This window comes from Dendrobium catenatum, unplaced genomic scaffold (assembly GCF_001605985.2).
Source record: "Dendrobium catenatum unplaced genomic scaffold, ASM160598v2 fragScaff_scaffold_853, whole genome shotgun sequence".
In the NCBI taxonomy this organism is placed as follows: domain Eukaryota; kingdom Viridiplantae; phylum Streptophyta; class Magnoliopsida; order Asparagales; family Orchidaceae; genus Dendrobium; species Dendrobium catenatum.
The window spans coordinates 4,248,145-4,269,890 of record NW_021319315.1 but is presented as its reverse complement, the minus strand read 5'-3'; the positions used below and the strand labels follow the sequence as shown (position 1 = coordinate 4,269,890).

General features: G+C 35.4%; 1 protein-coding gene across 2 annotated transcripts in view; it reads right to left on the bottom strand.

Moving 5' to 3' along the window:
• Positions 1-6,741: 6,741 nt before the first annotated feature.
• Positions 6,742-21,746, bottom strand: part of LOC110100428 (aldehyde dehydrogenase 22A1) — an 86,246-nt gene continuing 71,241 nt past the window's right edge. Inside the window, exons 11-15 of one of the 2 annotated variants that reach the window (XM_028696950.1) lie at positions 17,248-17,310; positions 16,853-17,068; positions 16,572-16,763; positions 7,394-7,537; positions 6,742-7,303 (exon numbers count right to left, since the gene is read on the bottom strand). In XM_028696950.1, coding sequence (XP_028552783.1) covers positions 7,148-7,303; positions 7,394-7,537; positions 16,572-16,763; positions 16,853-17,068; positions 17,248-17,310 — 771 coding nt within the window. In that variant the 3' untranslated portion in view covers positions 6,742-7,147. The remainder of the gene's footprint in view (positions 7,304-7,393; positions 7,538-16,571; positions 16,764-16,852; positions 17,069-17,247; positions 17,311-21,746) is intronic. The other variant, XM_020827928.2, reaches the window with a different exon arrangement.

The following is a 21,746-nucleotide window of genomic DNA, read 5'->3' as shown; positions in this document are numbered from 1 at the left end:
TTTAGAAGAAAAAACGAGCTAGAAAATTGCAGAAAATAGATGGAATACTCACAGAAGAGAGAGGTGGAAGAGGTGGTGCATGAATCAAAAGGGATGCATGAATTGGAAGCTAACATAGTTGGAAATTCCTACGGTTTCAACATATTGATAAGTTTCAATCTCATCGCAAGTTGTATTATGGGAAAACGAGCTAGAAAGTTGTAAACAAAGCAGTGTTGTGTTTGATGTAGAAAAAGGGCATAGGTTTCAGCTCATTAGAGGCTTAGGATCTTAGATGTTGCTGTTTCAGCCCATTAGTGTTTTTAGGAAGAAGAATGAAATTGTTTTGGCAGAAAAGTAAAAAAAGCTCTTATATGTTATTGTTTAGCTTTCATTATTATTTTTAGGAAGAAGAACATCATTGTTTTAAGGATTGGTAAAGAAAAGATGATAAAAAATCTTGTGCTTTACCTGCGCTTTAGTTGCGCTTTAGTTGCGCTTTTTATTCTATTTTCTTATCATTTCAGGCTGTTTATAAAGATGAAAAAGAAGCATATGAATATTTTTGTACTTAGGCCCATGATAATGGCTTTAGCGTTCAGAAGGATCATAATAGTTTTTGGCTAAATTCTAGGAAGATAAAATCCAAGGACTTTTTCTGTTCAAAAGTTGGTTTAAAGAAAAGTATTGATCTTAATTCAAGAAGGAGATTTATTAAACTAGACGTTAGAACCGGTTGTCCATCCATGATAAGGTTTGCAGTTGATGAAGATGGTTACTAGCATGTCAAAATATTTATTGAATCCCAACACCATGAATTGGCTAGCCCAGCCGACCAATACCTTCTGAGATCATGTAGGAATGTTGTTGAGGAAAAAGCTTCCGTCCAAAAATCAATGACATATGCAGGGATTAGAACCGTTGATGCCTACCTTGTAGAGGAAGTTGGAGGATGTGAGAATATTTGATTCTCTAAGAGGGATGCCTATAATTTTATTCAAAAGGAGAAAAGAGCAAGGATTGAAATTTGTAACACTAATTCTTTCATTTAATTATTTAAAGATCGACAAGTTGAGGACCACATGTTCGCTTAGGATGTTCAATATGATGAGCATGAGAGATTGTTAAATTTTTTCTGGGTTGATAGCACACTACGGGAAAACACGTGATTACCGTCGGAATTTCCGGCGGATTTTTTTGCGTCGGCATTGTTGGCGCAGGTTCCGGCGGAATGATGCGACGTAACGTTTACGGCGTTATTTCCGGCGGAACGGACGCCGGAAATTTACCGGCGCCAATTGCGCCGGAAATACCGCTGGTGAAAACTGCTCTGGATTATTTCCGGCGCAGATTACGGCGGAAACGTTCTTCTAAACTCAACGAAACAGTTCCGGCGGAGTATGCGCCGGCTTATTTAAACTCAACGAAAAATTGCCGGCGCATTGTCCGCCGGTAAAATTTCCGGCAGAACCTCCGCCGGAAAGGCCGCCGCTAAAAGCCCTAAAATGCGAATCGGAGCCCTCTGGGCCGTCATTCTTTTCGCTACTCTCTCTCACCTCGCCTCCTTCGCCCGTCGCACTCCGTCGCCGTTCGTCGCTGGCCGAAGATTGACGTCGCCGACGGTCATCGAACTTCGCCGCCGACAGTCACCGGACTTCGCCGAGCATCTCCCTCTCTCCTGGTCGCCCGCCGCCGAGCATCTCCCTCTCTCTCAATCGAACTTCGCATGCACAAAGGTATTGCATTTTTTTTTTTTGCTATCTTTTTGTTTTAGTCATGGATGTTATCACTAGACATTTGCTAGAGGATATACCTTGGTGCATGCTTTTTGTTGATGATATTCTTCTTGTTGGTAAGACTAGAGAGGGAGTTGAAGGTAAATTTGAAATATCTTTTTGCTTTAGTCATGGATGTTATCACTAGACATTAATTTGCTATAGGATATATACCTTGGTGCATGCTTTTGGAAGGCAATTTGTTTTTGTCAATGCGAGAGGTTTCCGGCGGATTATGCGCCGGTAATCCGTCGGAAAAGACGATACAACGAAATGTATCATACGTACCGGCGAATATGATCCGTCGGCCACTACCGTCGCAAGTCCGGCGGATATTCCGCCGGTAAGTACCGGCGCAACAATTGCGTCGTAAAATAACCGTGGAATTTCGATGGCGCAACTCCGGCGACTTATCAGCCGTTAATTACCGTCGCATTATACGACGGTAAATACCGGCGCATTAGGCGCCGGAATTCTCATATTCTTCACGTCGGCAAACAAACCGTTTAATGCGCCGGTAATGCGTCGGAAACTGCGCCAGAACTTTTTCCGGCGCAACTTATACGTCGGAAACAAATTATTGACGCACCAAAAACCGGCGGAGATATTTGCGCCGGAACATGCGCCGGAAACTACCGGTTCCGTCGGATTTTACATTGTTTCCGGCGGATTAAGTCCGCCGGTAATAACAGGTTTTCCTGTAGTGGCAGAAGCATGATAGATTATGAATGTTTTGGAGATGTGTTGATTTTTGATACTAGCTATAGGCTCAACAAGTATAATCTTATTTGTGTACCATTTGTTGGTATTAACAATCATTGGCAGAATATTTTGTTAGGAGTTGCTTTTTTGTCAAAAGAAATAATTGAAAGTTTTACATAGTTATTTAAAATATTTGTACGAATAATTTGTAATAAATATCCAACAACAATATTCACTGATCAGGACCAAGCTATGACCAGGGCCATAGAAGTTGCATTACCTCACACTCATCATAGATTATGCCAATGGCGCATCTTTAAAAATGTTCCATCAAAAGTTTCTATCTGCAATAGCAATAATAAAATTAAAGTACTCTTCTATAAGTGTATGAGGTGGTGTGATTCTGAGGAAGTGTTTGAAGAGGTATGGGCTAAAATTATCAAGGAAGGGAACCTTCATAATCATGAATAGTTGTAGGATCTTTATAAGATAAGGAGAAATTGGTCAACAGATCTTAACAAGGATTGTTTTAGCATTGGCATTTTATCATCACAGCGTAGCGAGTGTACTTATAATGTATGTCATGGCATTTTGAAGCCAACAAGTTCATTAACTGATTGTTTTCTTAGGTTGGAAAAGGTATTAATGAATTGGCAGCGAAATGAGAAGGATGAGGAGTACAAATACTGTCAGTCTGAAATTGTTCCTGTGATAAAGAATAGCTCAATATTAAAACAAGCTGCTCAGTTTTACTCAAGAAAATTATATTCATTTTTTGAGGAAGAACTTATATAAGCTGTGGGAGAAATGAGTATAGACTTCATCTCGACTGATTCTTCAAAATTTCTAGCCAACTACATAGAGAAAAAGGACCAACATCATCCTTGGGTGGTTGACTTTGATACATCAGAAGGTAACATTCAATGCAGCTGTAAGAAGTATGATATCATGGGGATATTGTGTTCTCACTGTTTGAGGATTTTAAACAGTTGGATATGGCTAAATTTTCTGAGAAGTACCTACTACTGTGTTGGCAGCAAGGGCTCGTCAAGATTTTTATTCATGTAACTTGGTTAATTCTCAAAGAAGCAATAACTTTGAAAATGGTAGGAGATTCATATTCAAAAATCAAGTGAGCAGATTTGCATATCAAATGAGCATAGAAGCTCAAGTGATATTCTTTCCTCAATGAAAGGCATAGCTCAAAACTTATACTTAATTCTTGGTGGCAAAAAAAAAAAAATCAGAATGATGTTGCAAAATCCCAAGGTGGAAGTGCTAATTTGAAAGATCCTCTAAAGCTTAAATCTAAAGGTATATCAAATGTAAGACTGAAAAGCCATTGGGAAAAGAAGAAGCGGCCTAAGAGTAAGTTTTAATAACATGTTAATTATATAATTCCTTACCTAATACTAAAGTTGTAGTTTATAACATATAAGAAACAATTGGTGGGGAAAAAGTAATTGATGATCCTCCTTCAACACAGATGAACTTTTTAATTATGCCTCAATATTTCAGTGAGGAATATATAACCGTCCAACCAATAAGCCAACCTGGTGTTGAATACACCAAATTGATGATATATTTCATTGCTTCGGAGTTGGAATTTAATGAATTTGTATTGTAATAATATTTATTGCGAAATGATGATTATTTATTGTAACAAGTATTCAATCTAAATAAGAAGGTTGAGTAGGCTGCTGAGGAGAACTTTCAGGTGATTCTTGATGAGGAGAATGAGGAGAGGGAGGTGGGGTGGTGTGAATTTTTTCCCGTTGTGGTGATTGAATTTTGTGGGGTTAATCCTTAAGCCGGGTTTCTAGGTTTTGTATAGCATTTATGTCAGCCCCGTATTTTTCAGCTTCTTTACTTGTAACATCCTGAAGAACAGGAAAAATCTAGAAAAAATTTATAAAATATGAAATATCTGATTGAGCTTTAAGTGCGCTATAGTTGCACTTTAGTTGCGCTTTAAGTGCATTATAGCCCAACTATAGCGCACTTAAAGCGCAACTCTAAATATAAAACATTTAGACTAAAAAATTACCTCATTTTTTTTTAAATTTAAATAATTTGGTAGCACTTTCTTATGTATAGTATAAATCAGTGTTCCTCTCCCATCTCAAAAAATATTGTCTTAATTCTAGATCGGATGGATGGTTTATTCAAGAAAAAATATTCCAAAAACCAAATCTATATAATACCAAACATAAAACATTATAAATTAACATTAAAAAGCTTTATGAGAGGAAAACAACCAGTACGATTAGAAACTTACTAGTATAAGAGGGAAAAAATATTGATGTAACCCAATAGTCTTTACTTTTTAAACTTGTTAGAAATTGTATCGAATTCCTCGACCATGAAATTCCTTATACATGAAGCCCAATTAATATAAGTGAACTTAATTATATTATTTGTTAAAGATGTGAGCCTTCTAGGGGTTTTATGATTATTAAATGAAAAAAGATTAGATAACAAAAACATTATAAATGTCTTTAACTTTGTAGCATTATCAGTCAATCTATCTAATTTTGACATTTCAGTTTTTATTTCAGTTGTTAAAGGTTCAGTTAGAGGATCAATCCTCCATTTAATATCAACACTTCTATTAGGCATACCTGTTAGAAAAATTTTGTCTATGTTATATTTAAAGTTAAAAAACATATCCATAATTCCTTATTCAAAATCTTACCTGTCAACAAAGCAAACTCGTCAGAAATAAATTTAAGTAAATGACCATTCATAATGAAGCCTTCATCAGCAAAATTCCAAAATTTCATAATCTCAAAAAGAATTGGAATACACTGTTGGAATGATGAAAGCTTCAAAAACTGATTCATGTTCAAATTCCTTAAAGTCTGCTCAAGTTCACCATCAATAATCTCGACAAAAGCATCACAAATTTTTCTAAAAGTGGTAACATAGCATCGAGAAGTAACTGGCCTTTGATACAACATCTAGAAAAACAAAACAAAAAATTTAGAAAAAGCACATCTAAGGCTCAATGAAACATTTCGCATCATTTGTTTCTTTCATTTACTAAGAAGTTTGAAATTCAGAAAATAAATATTTTAAGCTCACATTGAACAAACAATGCTATGTATAAAATTAACATTAAACCCTGAAATTTAAAATTTAACACTAAACTCAAAAGTGTAACTGAAGCGCAACATAGGCGCAACATTACCTTTTCTAAATGCTGATGTTCTCCAACATCGTCATCTACCACTAGGAAGAAGGTATTTCAGAACCGAAGGTATTGTAGGAGTCCGAGAGCAGATAGCCGAGAGTAATAGAGCAGTGAAAAAGTCGAGTGAAAAGTAAAAACACTTCGTTTTCATTCTTAGAGTCCTGAATTCAAACAATCTGGGTTACTAAGTCGGATTGATCGGGCTGACAAGACATAAAACAAAAAAATTATATTAAAAAAATCGTGCTAGATGTCCGCTTTCTATTGGCGTCCGAACGTGGAGATAGGTCCGATCACCGGATAATGTCAAAAGTTAACTTCACTTTAATAAATAGATATTAACATTAAAAATATTTATAATAAATTTATTATTAATTGATAAAAATATTTTTTACATTTTCTTATTGTTTTCACACAAAAAAATCTTTTAAAATATAAGAAAATTAAAGAACAAAATATACATCCAAATATCTAAAAAAAATTGATTTAGGCTAAATCAAGTCAACTCAATCTACCTAATCTCAACCAAAAGAGTCACAAATCTAAAAATAAATTTAAAAAAAAAAAAAAAAAACTTGTCCCAAACAAGCACCCATGATATAAAACTCACTTTGGTCGATGAATATGATTTAGTAATCAGCTTTAACAGCTTGGTCGATGAATATGATTTATTAATCAGCTTTAACAGCTACTAATTGAAAATTGGCCCAATGATTACTCAAGACAAGCTAATGAATGACTACTCGACTACCAAGATATGCATGGGTGACTTTTTAATAGCCTAACAAATGCCTTCACTAAGTTGAACATCTTGATCAAACTAAACAATTAACATATACTCTATTATTTTGTGTACAATCATATATGCGGTAAATTCTTTAACAATTAGGCCCCAACCCACATATATAAATAAAAGATTGTGAGGTGAGCTTAATTTTTGCCATTTTCTATACTCAGGCCTATTTTATTCGAAACTTAATTTTTTTTACTCTAGAATCATTCTTTTTCTCCCTATTTATCTGTTCTCACTTTCACTCAATATTTAATATAATTTGATGCGACTCGCGAACCATTCAGAATTCAACAATAAGATTATTCACAAAAGTCATGATCGACAGCTTGCAGCTACTTTTCAAACAGACCAGCATCAACCTACAAAAGAAAATTAGAAATTTGCTGCAACGGTCTTAAAACTTCATATTGTTCAACAAGGCAACGACCAAAATCTTCAAACTATATATACGAGTAATATTCCTCAGCTCACCCCGATCAGATACATGAAAGTAATAGAAAGGCAATTAAATCTCGTGCAAGGCCCTTCAAAGCTTAGGTACGCTGTCACAAAAGAAAAGAACAGAAAATAGCTCGTCCCACAGTTGCTATTTGTTTCTATGTTTCATGAACCTGAACCTGTAGAAGAAGCAGCAGCATCTTTTTGGTCTCCTTTGGAAAAATCTCGATAGCAAGCTGATCAGCCATTTGTTTTTTGGGTTATATTTCACTCCCTTCTTTTATCTGTTTGAGAGGAAGAGTTCTGCTCAGAAATCATCTTCAGTACTCCCACCAGAGCCCGAAGCCTATCCCACAAATTCAGACCATAGAGAGCTTCAACGAGAGATTCCTGGAACTCAAAGCCATTATCTGAAATTGGATACTGAACAAATATGAAATGGTGTTAGTACATTTTCGTAATTGATTCAATCCGCTTAAATTTTGTTCAGTGATAAGTTATAACAAGACAAACCTGAATAGGCTTTGGGATCTTTGTTTTAATGTATGGCCACCATCTATCTTCAACAACGGACTTCACGAGGCAACAGGCTCGCAAGCCTTCAACTCCAGCAAATCTTCCAAATCCACTGTGTTTTACTCCACCAAATGGCAATGACTATTGAAATAAAATATAAGTGAAGTAAGACAAATTTTAGCTATAGTTGCTGACCCAATATCTAGTAAGAAAAATAGATAGTTTAGATTGCATAGATTATAATGTTATTCGGTGTGAGTCTATGTGCCCAACACCGTTTATTAGTTTTGAACTTTAAGATGAATGAGCAGAGCACAAAAAATATAGCATATCATTGTTCTAGGATTAGATGGTGGCATTTAAATTACTCTAATAAAAATATCTTAGAGAGTAAGATTCATGATCTTCAGATTTTGTCGGTGCATGAGGAAGCTAATGTTATGTGTGAAATAATAGCTTGTAATACTAAGAATGCTGCAAAAGATGTGCTTATAGTATCAAAAAGAAAAGCTTATAAAAGTAAAAATATAGTTGGTGGTGGAATCAATGTTTAAAATTATGAAATCGGGTATTGAGGCGTTTTTTGTTCGTGAGGCGATGTGTAAAGCCTCAAGGCATTTTGAGACGTAAGCCTCAAAATCAAAAGATTGCGTAAACATAAAAAGATAAATTTTGTATATACTAATGAATAAATAATATATAAAATATAAAAATACACAAGATATGAAGTGAAATTAAAATATCCCAATAATAAGACAACATGAAATATAGTTCAACTCAAACTCCATCTTTTCCAAATCACAATATTCTTTACATTAACATATAATTCCAAAAATAAATAGCAATGATATATCACATAAGAACCATAAGTCATCAGCACTGCCATCATTAAGGGGGTCTTCATTTGAATCATCATTATGATGAACTGCTCTCTCCCCTTCTTCCTCTCAATATCCCCCTATCAGTTCCTTCCTCAATATCATTTATCTTTCTCTTTCCTAAATAATTTTGAACAATATCAAAATGAAAAATAGTGTAATACATTAATAAAAGTCTAAGAAAACTATATTATTTATATACCTTTTTTTATTTATTCTTGAGTTGTGGTGGATGCAGATGTTTGAAGACCATCAAAGAAATCAACATTTAAATCTTTATTTTATAATTCAGACATCATCACTTCAACTTCATCATCAACAAACCACTCATTATCAGATGTCACATCCTCGCAAAGCAAAGGATCTTCATCATCCATTAATCATATTTTCTTCAAATTCCTATATCTGAGTCTCATATTGTACCTAATGTACACCAGTGAATTCATCCCCAATGTCGACAAGCGATGTATCCTCTTTGTATATATTTGGTTGTAGGTACTTCAATTTCTTTCACAGTCAAATGAAAAGCATGTCAAACTCAAAACTTTCACAGCAAAACGCTACAATTTTGGAGTCCCATCACCAAATTGAATTTACCACCCAACTAATATTTATATAAGAGAGATTAATTAGTGCGAAAAAAAAAACTTTTAAATAAATGTTTAAAACATTAAATAAAATTACATGGAGATCGTTTTACAATTGTATCATTTGCTTTTGTTATAATCTTAAAAAGCCTTCTTTGTTCCTAAAGGTACCAATTACGTGTTAGCATTTGATCTTTCAGTTGCATCACTTATTAGATGATTCAGCAATGATACAATCCCAACTTTAATTCAGGATTTGTAGACTTGTTCTCTACATATTGATACTGAGGGTTTAGATAATAACTAGCTATATGCAAGTGCCGGTGAAGCTGTAGCTCCCACCTATCATCAATAATATTCCAAATTTTCCTAAAGCTTCCCTCTTCGCCTTCTAAGTTAGAGGAAATCATCTTATTGGTTCCATCCATGATATTATAGATAAAACTCATTGCAGACTTCTTCTCAGCATCCACCATCCTTAAAACTTAAACCAAAGCTCTAGTCAGTGTAAAGGCATATAAGATAATATGCCAAAATCTGTCATTTAAAACAATCTTTCTAATATCTTTTCCTCAGCCTTCTTCGCCCAATCACAACTCAACCACCGTATAGATGTAAACATAACCTCTAAAGGTTGTCTAGCATCCATCATGCTCTCTAAGATCAAGTAAGCAGTGACAAATCTTGTTGCTTTTTGCTGCTAGCCTTAAAATTTTTTTCTTTGAAAACTTTCTCATAAGAGCTAGAACCCAAGAGTGATTGTAAATAAACTTAGTTTTTTTTTGCTTTGGTAAATGCATTCTTATGCTGAGGTAGCTTGCCAAGCTTCTCAAGAATCAGATCTATGTAATGTGCAGCACATGGAGTTCAGTACAGATGTTTCCTCTTCTCCATAAGTTTTTTACCTACAGCCTTGTAAGCACTTGCATTATTTGTCATAACTTGTACCATAAGGATTATTAATGAGGATGTTGATCAGACTTCTATGTTTGATATCAAACAACTCATCTGATATAATTGTTAATCATATTTGGGCCCAAGTCATCTTAATTCATTCAATACTTTTATAAGTGTTTTCCAACTTCAAAATTCATGTTCTCAAATCATACATGGTTGGAGATTTGAACCCTCTCCCAAATGCTCCAACTAAACGAATCATGTTGTAATAGGCAAGTGATGTTGCAACATTAAATGGAATTACATTTTCGTAGAAGAATCTACTTATATCCTTACACACTCTTCTCCGTGCCTCACTTGCATTTTTCTACGGCCACCTTCTGTGTAGGAGGTCTATCCTCTGATGTGTCCACCATATAATGATTTATAGGCCCTCTAGCACTCCTATATAAAATGGGCTTCATCGAAGAAGATGAATCCCTAACGCTGCGCTCACTTATATAGTAAGAGCCAACATCAACTCTGTCCTCAAATTGCTTCTGTGCAAGATGTTTTGACGTGATAGACTTATTCATGTATGACTTTATCTCCTCCCTTACAGTATCAGAAACTTTAAAGCATGAAGCAACATTCTTGTGAGACCCTGAAAGGTGATCCTTCATCCTAGTCATACCACCCTTTATAACTTTGTCACAATAATTGCATTTTAGATAGATATATATTTTATCACTTCCTCCTACATCCACCTGAGTGCTATGTTTCTATGCTGGATCTTTTTTATGACCTGATGCAGCTTTATCCTTACTTCTGACCATCTTTTATGAGAAGAATATAAAATAGAGGATCAAAACATCAAGCCACTATAAAAAAAACAAAATAATTTATAAACATATCTATTGAGCTTCTTATACTTTTTATTATGCATGCCAAAACCACGTCCACATAAACATAAGTCTAATAAAAAGAGATCTAAATATTACATAAATAAAAAGTCATATTATTTTCATTTTCTTGCACTATAAATCACTTCCATTCAATCAAATGACATTGAAAATTATATGTATAAAAATAAAGCAAGATTCCCTAAACTCTAAAGAAATAAATTTTGCCAAAAATGAATGAAAACCAAAGAAAGATGTCGATAAAAGTGATAGTATAACAAATAAATCACATTTGAGTGCAAAGAAGAAGAAGTAAATGTAATTCTGAAAATTGGGAAAGATACAAAGTAGCTCGTAAGGAGTTTAAGAAAGAATTCTGCGATGCAAAAAATTTAGCTTTTAATGATTTATATGATAGATTAGATACTAAAGATGATGAAAGATATATGTATAAGCTATTCAAGCAAAGAGATAAAAGTAGTAAGGATTTAGTTCAAGTGAAATGCATTAAGGATGAAGATCAAAAGGTACTTTTTTAGAAGAGGATATTCAACAAAGGTGGATGAGATATTTTGCTAGGCTTTTCAATGAAAATTATAAAAATACAATTGAATTTAGTGATCATAATACTTTAAATGAAAATAAACATTTTAGTTTTTATCGACGTATTATTAAAATTGAAGTTAGAGAAGCTTTAAGAAAAAATGAAGTGTGGGAAAACTGTTGGACCTGATGATACTCCAATAGAGGTGTGGAAATGCTTAGGCATAGTTTAAATTGTGTGCAATTCGGACCAAAATAGCCTCATTGCCTAAGCAATTTTGGGGTTTGATAAGACTTACGCCTCAGGGAGATTGAGGCGCGCCTCAATGGCGCTATTGCACAATTTTGGCTGAGGCGTACGCCTCATGATAGGGTCTCACGACAGCTCTCTGGCACGATCCCGAGCAGTATCGACCACTACTGAGAAGGTAGAGAAAGCTTTAAAACAACTCTTACAATAAAAATTTGTTGGCAGTGCCTCATTAGACCCCCGCATAGTCGCAATATAATATTTTGTCATTTCAATTTTTATTTTGTCGTATCCGTGTCGCCGTATCGTATCGGTGCAACATAGTGGGACATGATTAAATTTTATATGTTCTTTCTTATTTGTACTTTGGGAGTTTTGATAGACTTATATTTGTGGTTTTGTACTTTGAATTATGCTATGAGATACATTTATTGCATCTATTTTATTGTTTTCCACTAATTTCACTTCTCTAATTTCAATTCTTATTTAGATGTTTTTATTATATGATAGACTCTTACTGTTATTTACCTGCTATAATACTTTAATTCTCATTTACGCAATTCATCGTCCGTGAGGCTTACACCTCACACTGCCTCGAGGCTTACGCCGCCTCACGAACGAAAAACACCTCGATGCTTATTTACGTAATTTTAAACCTTGTGCTTAGAAAATGACGGAATTTCTTGGCTTACTAAACTTTTTACTATTATTTTGAAGACTAAAACAATGACAGATGCATGGAGAAGACTGTGTTGATTCCTATCTTAAAGATGTGGGCTCCGAAAATTCGGCCCCGGCCCCCGCTCGCGCTTTTCTTTATTCGGCGAGGGAGTTTTAACGAACTAAGTTCCGAGGTAAATTTTGGAAGGCAGATGGGTTTGTAGATAAGACACTACCCAGAGATTTCGCCCTCATTTTGTGAGGACTTTATGATCTGAGTTCTGGTTTCCTATAGGCACAAGCCCCTATAGTTAATTACCCCTCCCGATCACGAGAGAGAACTTTCGATTAAGGCTAGTCGTCAATCAAATACGTATAGAGATACGTGTTATCTGGCATATAGTAGCAGCATGGGTTTGGATATTTGAGATTGGAGAACTAGATTTGGATTTGGAAATTTGGAAAGATTTGAAAAGTTTGATATTTAAAATAGGAAATTGCAACATCTTGTACTTAAAGCGGATGGTGGGGGAATGGATGATGGACCCGATCAAGATCCCATGGTTCCGTCGTCCCTGGTCTACTTAGTCAGAGGTAGTCGACCCAACCTGATAGAAGGATTCTTGTCGGCAGCCATGGGTTGCTTCGTCGGGGCCGTGATAGCGAAAGGGCTTGGTTGTACTTATGAGCGACCCCGCCTCGCCGTAGGTGCCGCACCGGGGTCCCATCCCACCACGCGCACCAAAGGCGTGCTTGGGGCGGTTTTCCGGTTCGCCACGAACATTGAGGTAAGGTTTTGAGTTTAGAAGAGTACGTACCTTCGCGGGGTTGCCGGGGTTGACACGTGGATCGAGGGGTCACTTGCCTCCCTCGTCGTAGGTGTCGCACCGGGTTCCCTCCTACCACGCGCACCAAAGGCGTGCTTAGGTGGTTTGCCGGTCCGACGCGAACGTCGAGGAAATAGAGTAGAGGGGAGTGAGCATTAATGACAATTAATTAATCATCTAATTATAACTAATTCATTAATTACATTTAATTATAATTAATATTATTTAATTATAATAATTATGATTAAATAATAATTAAATAATGAATTAAAATTAATAACACTTAACTATTTTATTATAATTAATCTATTAATTATAATTAATTATAATTAGTTATATCTAATTATAATTAATAATTAATAATGATAATTAATAGTTAAATATAATTAATAATAACTAACAATATTTAATTATAATTAATTATAATTTAAAAATAATTATCTCATTAATTATAATTAAAAAAAACTTAATCCTTTCCTCCCTTTATCTCTCTGGTTCGGCCTCTTCACGGGATTTGGCCGAACAAGCGTGTGAAAGGGAAAGTTACCTTCACAACTAGTGACCTCCCTGTGTTGCTCCCGATCAAAATGTGAACTTCCGATCGGAACAGGAAGGAGGGAGATGGAGTCGGACGGAGCGAGGGAGGAGTTCGGCGATGGAGATCGGAACTTCAAGAAGGGGCTTCGGCTATGTAAGTCTTCCTCTCTCGGCTTCTCTCTCTCTCTCTCTCTCTATGTGAAGAGTTCGGTCGAACAGGGGGTCCGTTGGCTTCAATGGATTCGGCTGTGAAAGAGTGCAGGTAGGTTCTCTCACTCACTCCTCTCTCTCTCTCTCTCTCTTGGCCAGAGGAGATCGGGCAAGAGGCGGAGCTCGGCAGTGGGAGAGGAAGGAGGTCGCGGGATGACTGAGGGATTTCGCGTGGAGAGCTTCGGTAGTGGAGTTGGATCGGAAGTGGTAGTGGAGTTGGAGAGCAGGCAGCGTAGTGAATTGGGATTCGACTGTGGCTTGGAGTCGGGAGGAGATCGGAGCAAGTCAGATAGGGAGATGTTCGTGTGGGAGGAGTTCGTGAGTAGAGTTACGGGAGCTGGGGTCGAGCGTGGAAGAGCAGCGAAGGAGTTCCTCTCGGTTGGCTTTTAAAGGCGTCAAAAACCAGCGATCGAGGCCGTCGTTGCGGGATTTGCGGGAAAGCGACGCGAACGGCGCCGAATCGGCGGGATTTTGGCATGGTTTTGCGGAGGATTTCGGCAGGATTCTAGGATCCGTCAGGTATGTGCTATAGGATTTCTACGTTGCCCTATTTTTCTTTTACTTTCTTTGGTTATTGTTCAGAGGTCAACATAAGAATAAAGGTGATGCACAATATTGTGTAAATGATAGAGGAATTAAGTTGATGTGTCATACTTTCAAACTATGGGAGAGTTATGGAGCATAGGTTACGACGTAATATTAATGTTTCTCAAAATCAATTTGAATTCATGCCGGGTAGGTTTACTATGGAAGCCATATATTTATTGAGAGTTTTGATGGAGAAGTATAGAGACAGAAATGAAGATCTTCATATGATATTTATTGATTTTGACAAAGCATATGATAATGTTCCAAGAGAAATGCTATGCAGAGTTCTAAAAAAGAAAGGGATTAATAATGCTTATATTCAAGTCATTCGGGATATGTATACTGGAGTTGTTACTTGTGTTCAAACACAAGGTGGTTTGACCAAGTATTTTCCAATTTCAGCTGGATTACATCAAGGATCAACCTTAAGCCCATATCTTTTTGCTTTAGTCATGGATGCTCTTACTAGAGATTTGTAAGAGGATGTTCCCTGGTGTATGCCTTTGGCTGACAATATTCTTCTTATTGATAAGATTAAAGATGGAGTTGAAGGGAAACTTGAATTATGGAGATCAACCTTATAGTCTAAAGGTTTTCGTTTGAGTTGATCTAAAATCAAATACATGGAGTGTAATTTTAGTAGTAATATATCTAGTGAAAGGTTTGTGACTTTGAGCGATCAAATTATTAATAAAAGTACACGTTTTAAGTTGCAATAAATGGGGATACTATTAGTAGAATTCAAGTTGGATGGATGAAGTGGAGGAATGCATTGAGCTTATGTGATAGAAAAGTACCACTCAAACTTAAGGAAAAATTCTAATGATGGTGGTTAGAATTGCAATGCTTTATGGTGCAGAATGTTGGTCATTAAAAAAGAAGCATAATATTAAGTTAAGTGTTGCAGGGATGAGGATGCTTGATGCAGGCAAAAATTTAGAAAAAGCCTCCAATCTTTGCAAGCAAAAAGAAACACTTCCTAGGATTATAGAAAATACACCAAATTCTCAAAAATAGATAAAATAAGATATTAAAAACAAAATACAACTTTACTTTTATAATAGAAACACACTTACAACTTTTGACACTTACAAACACAAACACAAACAACACCTAAAGGAGCTCTTCCTTGCTTGAGACGAAAGATACAGGTGGGGTGGACACTTGCGGGGTAAAGGAGATAAGAAATCCGAAACGAAGGAGGACAAACTCGCAAGCTTTCCTAGAGAAGAAGAGAAGCACGAAACAAGCTCGCAAGCTTTTCCAAAGAAGGAAGAAAAATCCTCAGGTTTTTTACTCCAAAAATTCCATCATAACATTCTTTTTTTCTTTGTCAAAACACCTAATATTTATAGGAGAAAAGGGACAGCAAAACATCCCAAAATACCATCCAATTAAACCCATAAAACAAGAGAATAAGGAAGGCCAAAAGTCAGTCCAAAACAGCATCCAAACAACCCTGCATTCATTCCAAAACAGCTCCCAAACAACCACTCAAAAACCAAGGAAAAAGCAGCCACGGAACATCAGCCAGGGGAGGCGGAACAACACCAAAAAAGGCAACACAGAGAACCGAGCAAAGCAGCCACGGGATAAGCATCAAAGGAGAAATTGAAGTGGCACAAAGGGGATCGGAACAAGCACCCGGCAAGGGAGAAGGAGCCAGCCACGGGAAACAACACCAGGAAGAAACTGAGGAGACACAAAGAAGGGGGAAAGGAATAGGAAACCAAAGGGGGAAGAACCTATGCTCAACTTTAATGAGCTAAAAAGCTAACTAAACAATATAATGAGTTGAACTTAAGTAGAGAACCATTAATGAGCAGAATTTAAGTAGAAGCTTACAAAAACTTCAACTCAACTTATTTTGAACCACCCCCCCCCCCCCCCCCCCCCCCCCCCCCCCCCGCAATGCTTAGGTGGATGAGTGGCTTTACTCTTAGAGACAGGATACGAAATGAGCATATACGTAAGGTTGGAGTAGCTCCAGTGGTAGATAAGATTAGAGAGAGACGCCTTAGATGGTTTGGTGACATAAAATGGCGGCCTTCTGATGACTTGGTTAGAAGAGTAGATGTATTAGATTTAACTTATGTTAAGAAAGGTAGAGGTAGACCTAAAAAGACTTGGTTAGATAAAATTAGAAATAAAACTTCTTTATTAGATTTAAATGAGAATTTGACTCTTAACCGGACACAATGGAGAAAAAGGATTCATGTAGCCGACCCCACGTAGTGGGATAAAGGCTTGATGTTATTGTTCCCAATATCGCAAATGTGAATTATGAAGAATGCAAATATTAGAAATTTGTAATCACCTGACACATGTAAGTGGATGCGAAATCATTAACTGCAGCAACTCCACAGTGTATCCGAGAAGCTATAGCAATAGCACGTTTTTGGTTGCCAGAAAATACAGCACAGCCAAGGCCATAGTTTGAGTCATTTGCAAGCTTAATAACTTCTTCGTCTGTATCAAACTTCATAATAGGTATTATAGGTCCAAAAGTCTGCAGAACAATCAGGTTTGTCCAGTAAGCATCTGCTCATATCACACTAGTAAATAGCAAGTAAACAAATGTTCAGGCTCCACATTTACCTCTTCTTGCATTAATTTCATTGAGTGGTTAACGTTCACTATGACAGTTGGGGGAAAAAACTGATCCACCGCATCTTCCCCGAGGTTACCAAAGCTTCCTCGGCCTACAATTTCAGCACCTTTCTCCAAGGCATCATTGACAAGATTTTGAAGCTTGTCAGCATGCTCTTGCATACATATGGCACCCATATCATACTTGCCAGACAATGGAGGGCCCTACATAGATGATGTCCATAACATTCAATAAGAATACAATACTGCAAAAAACACTGCATGTAAATAAAAGGGCACTAAACTAACTCATCAGGAAAGCATTGTAATTAATAAGCATTTATAATCTATATCTGAAATGCTGCGAAGGCTCAATCTATATAACAAATAAACTAAAATGAAACCTTCCCAATCTGAGGCCCCTGAGTGTGCGGCACACCATACCATACAGAATAAAGGATGGACCCCTGTTTGAAAAATAAATGCAGCAAATCATAGAAAAACAGGTGGGTTTTTAAACAACAATACCAGCTCCACAAAGGAAAGATTAGCACACAAAAATTGTAGGAGATTTTGCATTCTTCGTAATTCACATTAAACTATAAATAAATAGAATGTAATCTCATGAGCTTAAAATTAATAATACTGCACTTGATCCCCAAGCAAGTTACAAGACAAATTAATAGCATTCCCTGCGTTCAATGAAAGATAACCATTTGCAGCTGCAGGCAGTGATGGTAAAATTTATTATCTAGTTGAATAAAGGCAACAATCAGGAAGAGGCAGGGATATAAAAATGCAAATCACTAAAGATGTCTTTAACTTAGGCTTTTTTTCCTAACAAAGGAGAGGTTGATGGGAAGGGAAACAGTGATTGCAGGAGCATGTGAGTGGGTTTCCTTCCGTAGAAAATAAGATAGAATACGGGATGATCGTCCTCTAAAGATTATTGTATGCTTGTTCGGTGTTCCTCACTGCCTATGTTCTTTCCACTCTTGGGTAAACTAAGTTATAATTCAAGAAAAGCCACTGAAAGCTTGATTTATTGAATCTATTTGCTATTCTTGTTATCCCCATAAATGAAGATATGTTTGTCCAAATTACCTCCCAAAATTTTGTCCAAATTTCATGCCACCGTATTCCGTTTTCTATCCTCAGTGGCACTACCAATAGAGTTAGTTTTACAACATTGACTGTAAACTTTCAGTGGGCATATTTTGACTGAGGGTGCCTTGCACGAGGTTACCTGAAAATTGGGCTTGAACATGGCCATAACAAAAAACTTAAAATAATATAGCACAAAGGGAATGCACGATTCAAAAACAAAAGATACATCAATGCGCTAGTAGCTGCACTTCATCTCCCATGAATTTAATGAGCATTTTTTACCACATTTGTAAAGACAGTATCGACACTCATAATCCTTTAGGACAACCTCATTTCAAAGTTACTTCAGCACCTAAATGTATATCATAACAACATTTTAAATATAGCATTAGTTTCCTTTGTTCAAATTCATTAAATGAAGTTTATATGCACAGTTTCAGTTTCCTTTTATGAATTCTGATGCATGGCGTCTTATATGCACAAAAATTCAAATTTATAGTCACAAACATCTAATTTAGGCAACTATTTACCATTTTAGATGAACAATTGCGAATCTGTGCAAATGTTTATTTAACATTGAACTAATATAAATTTCATAAAAAAACTCGAGATCATGAAGGAATCGCATGTTCAATAAAAAATTTATATCACAATCGAAAAAGCGCGATCATACCAAGTAAGAAAATAATCAATCATACAATCATATCAACACTTAAATTTAAGAATAGAAATAATTCAAAGGGAAAAAAATACCAAATAACAATCTAGGTCTCACGCCGACATAAGGAAATCTTTTTCTCCCAAAACATGTAATTTTCAATGGCACCAAACTACAAAATCACAACCAGTCAATACTTGATCAATGTAGAAACTAAAAGAGAATTAAATAGAATATAAATGCAAGTATAATTTCATGCTTATCATATCCAATTTTCAATCAAAGTCTGCTCAAATTTATAATAAGAAAATCAACAAAACAGGCTAGCTCGATTCAAAGATAAGAGACGTTGAAATCTGATTTTATAGCAAGAACTGCAACTCGGCCTCATCCATATTGATAGGATCCTACAACTAACAATTAGCGGAAGGTAGGAATCATGTAAGAATCACAATTAGGATTGCATGACGAGAGGCCACAAGAATGTGTGACAACAAAACATGATCATGGATGTAGCAATGCACAGAAGATTGGGAATATAATACTAATAGAGATCGTGTGAATAATGAATGTAAAAGACTTATGGCAAGATGGATAAGATTGTGAAAGAGTCACAGGGTCATCCTTTGAACCAACATAAGGAAACTATCAGGCTTTGAACCATATATGTTGACCCGTAATTGGAAATAAAAAAAATCAAATAAAAAAAATCGTACCCGCTCTCTGCACTCGCACGACGTCGCCGCCCTTCGCACGACGAGGCCATACATCGCGTCGTTTCATCGCACGACCTCAAGCCCACAATATACATGCATTTTTAACTTAGTTACTACTCTACCATCATGCTAAGTTATTGAATTGTGCATGTGGCCAAAAAAAATGATAATGCAAGCAATACAACATTAAGCCTTTATCCCACTACGTGGGTTGGTGAGGCACCTTGGAAATAAAATCAACAAATAAAAGAGAAGAATAATGTAAAAACACAAAAATGACTGATTTTCTTATTTCTCATCAACAAATAATGAAAGATAAAATTGATCTACTATTCAAGAGGTAGATCAACTCTCCCACAAATCCTAGATGCTGCTAGGAACTCACAACAAATACTAGGAAAAATAAACTCAGCAATATCCGCTCTAAGCCATAAACAAACTCCCCCTTAAAACGCCCTTAGAACACCATAACCCAATTAGAACCTTCCTAATAAGCATAAATATAATTTTGGAAACCTTTCTAAATAAATAGAACATTCCTAATCAACATAAACATAATTTAGTAAAGTTTCCTAAATAATTAAATATGATTTCAGAAACCTTCCTAAACAATTAAAACATGATTTATGAAACATTCCTAAACAATTTAATATATTTTAGGAAATATTCCTAAACAATTAAACAGTTCCTAAATAGCATAAACACAATTAATAAGGGGGGGGAGTTATTTAGGAGTTATGTACATATAAGTTAGCAAAATAAAGAGATAGGATAAGGATTTAGTTCAAGTGAAATGCATTAAGGATGAAAATTAAAAAATATTTTTATTAGAAAATGATATTCAATATAGGTGGATGAGATATTTTGATAAACTTTTCAATGAAAATTGCGAGAATACAATTAGCTTTAGCGACCTTAGTATCCTAAATGAAAATAGATATTTTTATTTTGTCATCGTATTAATAAAATCAAAGCGAGAGAGACTTTAAGAATAATAATGTGTGGAAAATCCATTGGACCTGATGATATTCCAATAAAGGTGTGAAAATGTATAGAAGATAAAGGAATTTCTGGGCTTAAGGATTTTTTTAATATTATTTTGAAGATTAAGAAGATGCTAGATGAGTGGAGCAAGAGGATATACCCTGGTTTATGTTTTTTGTTGATGATATTCTTCTTATTGATAAAACTAGAGAGGGACTTAAAGGAAAACTTGAATTATGGAGGTTAATCTTAGAGTCTAAAAGTTTATGTTTGAGTAGATCTAAAACTGAATATAGAGTATAATTTTAGTGGTCATAAATCTCATGGGGGTACTGTGGAGGGGGCAATCAAGTCAATAAAAAGAGTACATGTATTAGATATCTCAGATCTATTTTTCAAAGTTATGGTGAAATAGATGAAAATATTATTAATAGAATTCAAGTTGAATGGTTGAAGTGGAGGAATGCAACTGGCTTGTTGTGTGATAGAAAAGCACCCCTCAACCTCAAGGAAAAATTCTATGAGATGATGGTGAGACCTAAAATGCTTTATTGCACAGAATTTTGGCCATTAAAAGAGAAGCACAAAATTAAGTTATGTGTTGCAGAGATAAGGATGCTTAGGTGGATGAGAGTCTTTACACATAGACAAAATGTGAAACGGGTATATACGTGAAAAGCTTAGAGTAGCTCCAATGGAAGATTAGATTAGAAAGTGTCACCTTAGATGGATTGGTTACATAAAACATCAGCCTTCCGATAACCTGGTTATGAGAGTAGATGTATTAGATTTGGCAAATATAAGAAAGGTAAGAGTAGACCTAAAAAGACTTGGTTAGAAATTATTAAAAATAACCTTTGTTTATTAGATTTGAATGAGAAATTTGACTCTTAACATGATTCATGTTGGCGACCCCATGTAGTGGGATAAAGCTTTGATGTTGTTGTTAATAATTTGTTTCTACGTTATTATATCTATTTTCTTATATTGTATGGACTATATTAGTTATTTATGATACTAGAGGTATAAAATGATGACAATATTGGGCAAAGAAGATTGACAGATTAAAAGTCTAATATGTTTTTTACACTTGATAATTAAAATATTAAATAAATACTAGATGGAGAAAGAGAAAATCCAAATTTTTTAATTGGCATTTGATCATGAAAATATGGAATTAATATCCTGATAGATGGAATAAAATTCTAATTTTATTATTTAAAAATTAAAATTAATGTTTAGTTGATTATTTTCACTCCGGATAAAAATTTATGAATAAATTTATAGTTAATAATAACACTATTATTAAAATGATTAACATCCTAGATATAGTTACTCTCGATTACAGCTTGAACTTGATAAGATAATTAACAAATAATTTTGAACAATATTTAGAGTTAGGGATGTTTAAGCTCGGCTTGAGCTAAATAAATAAATA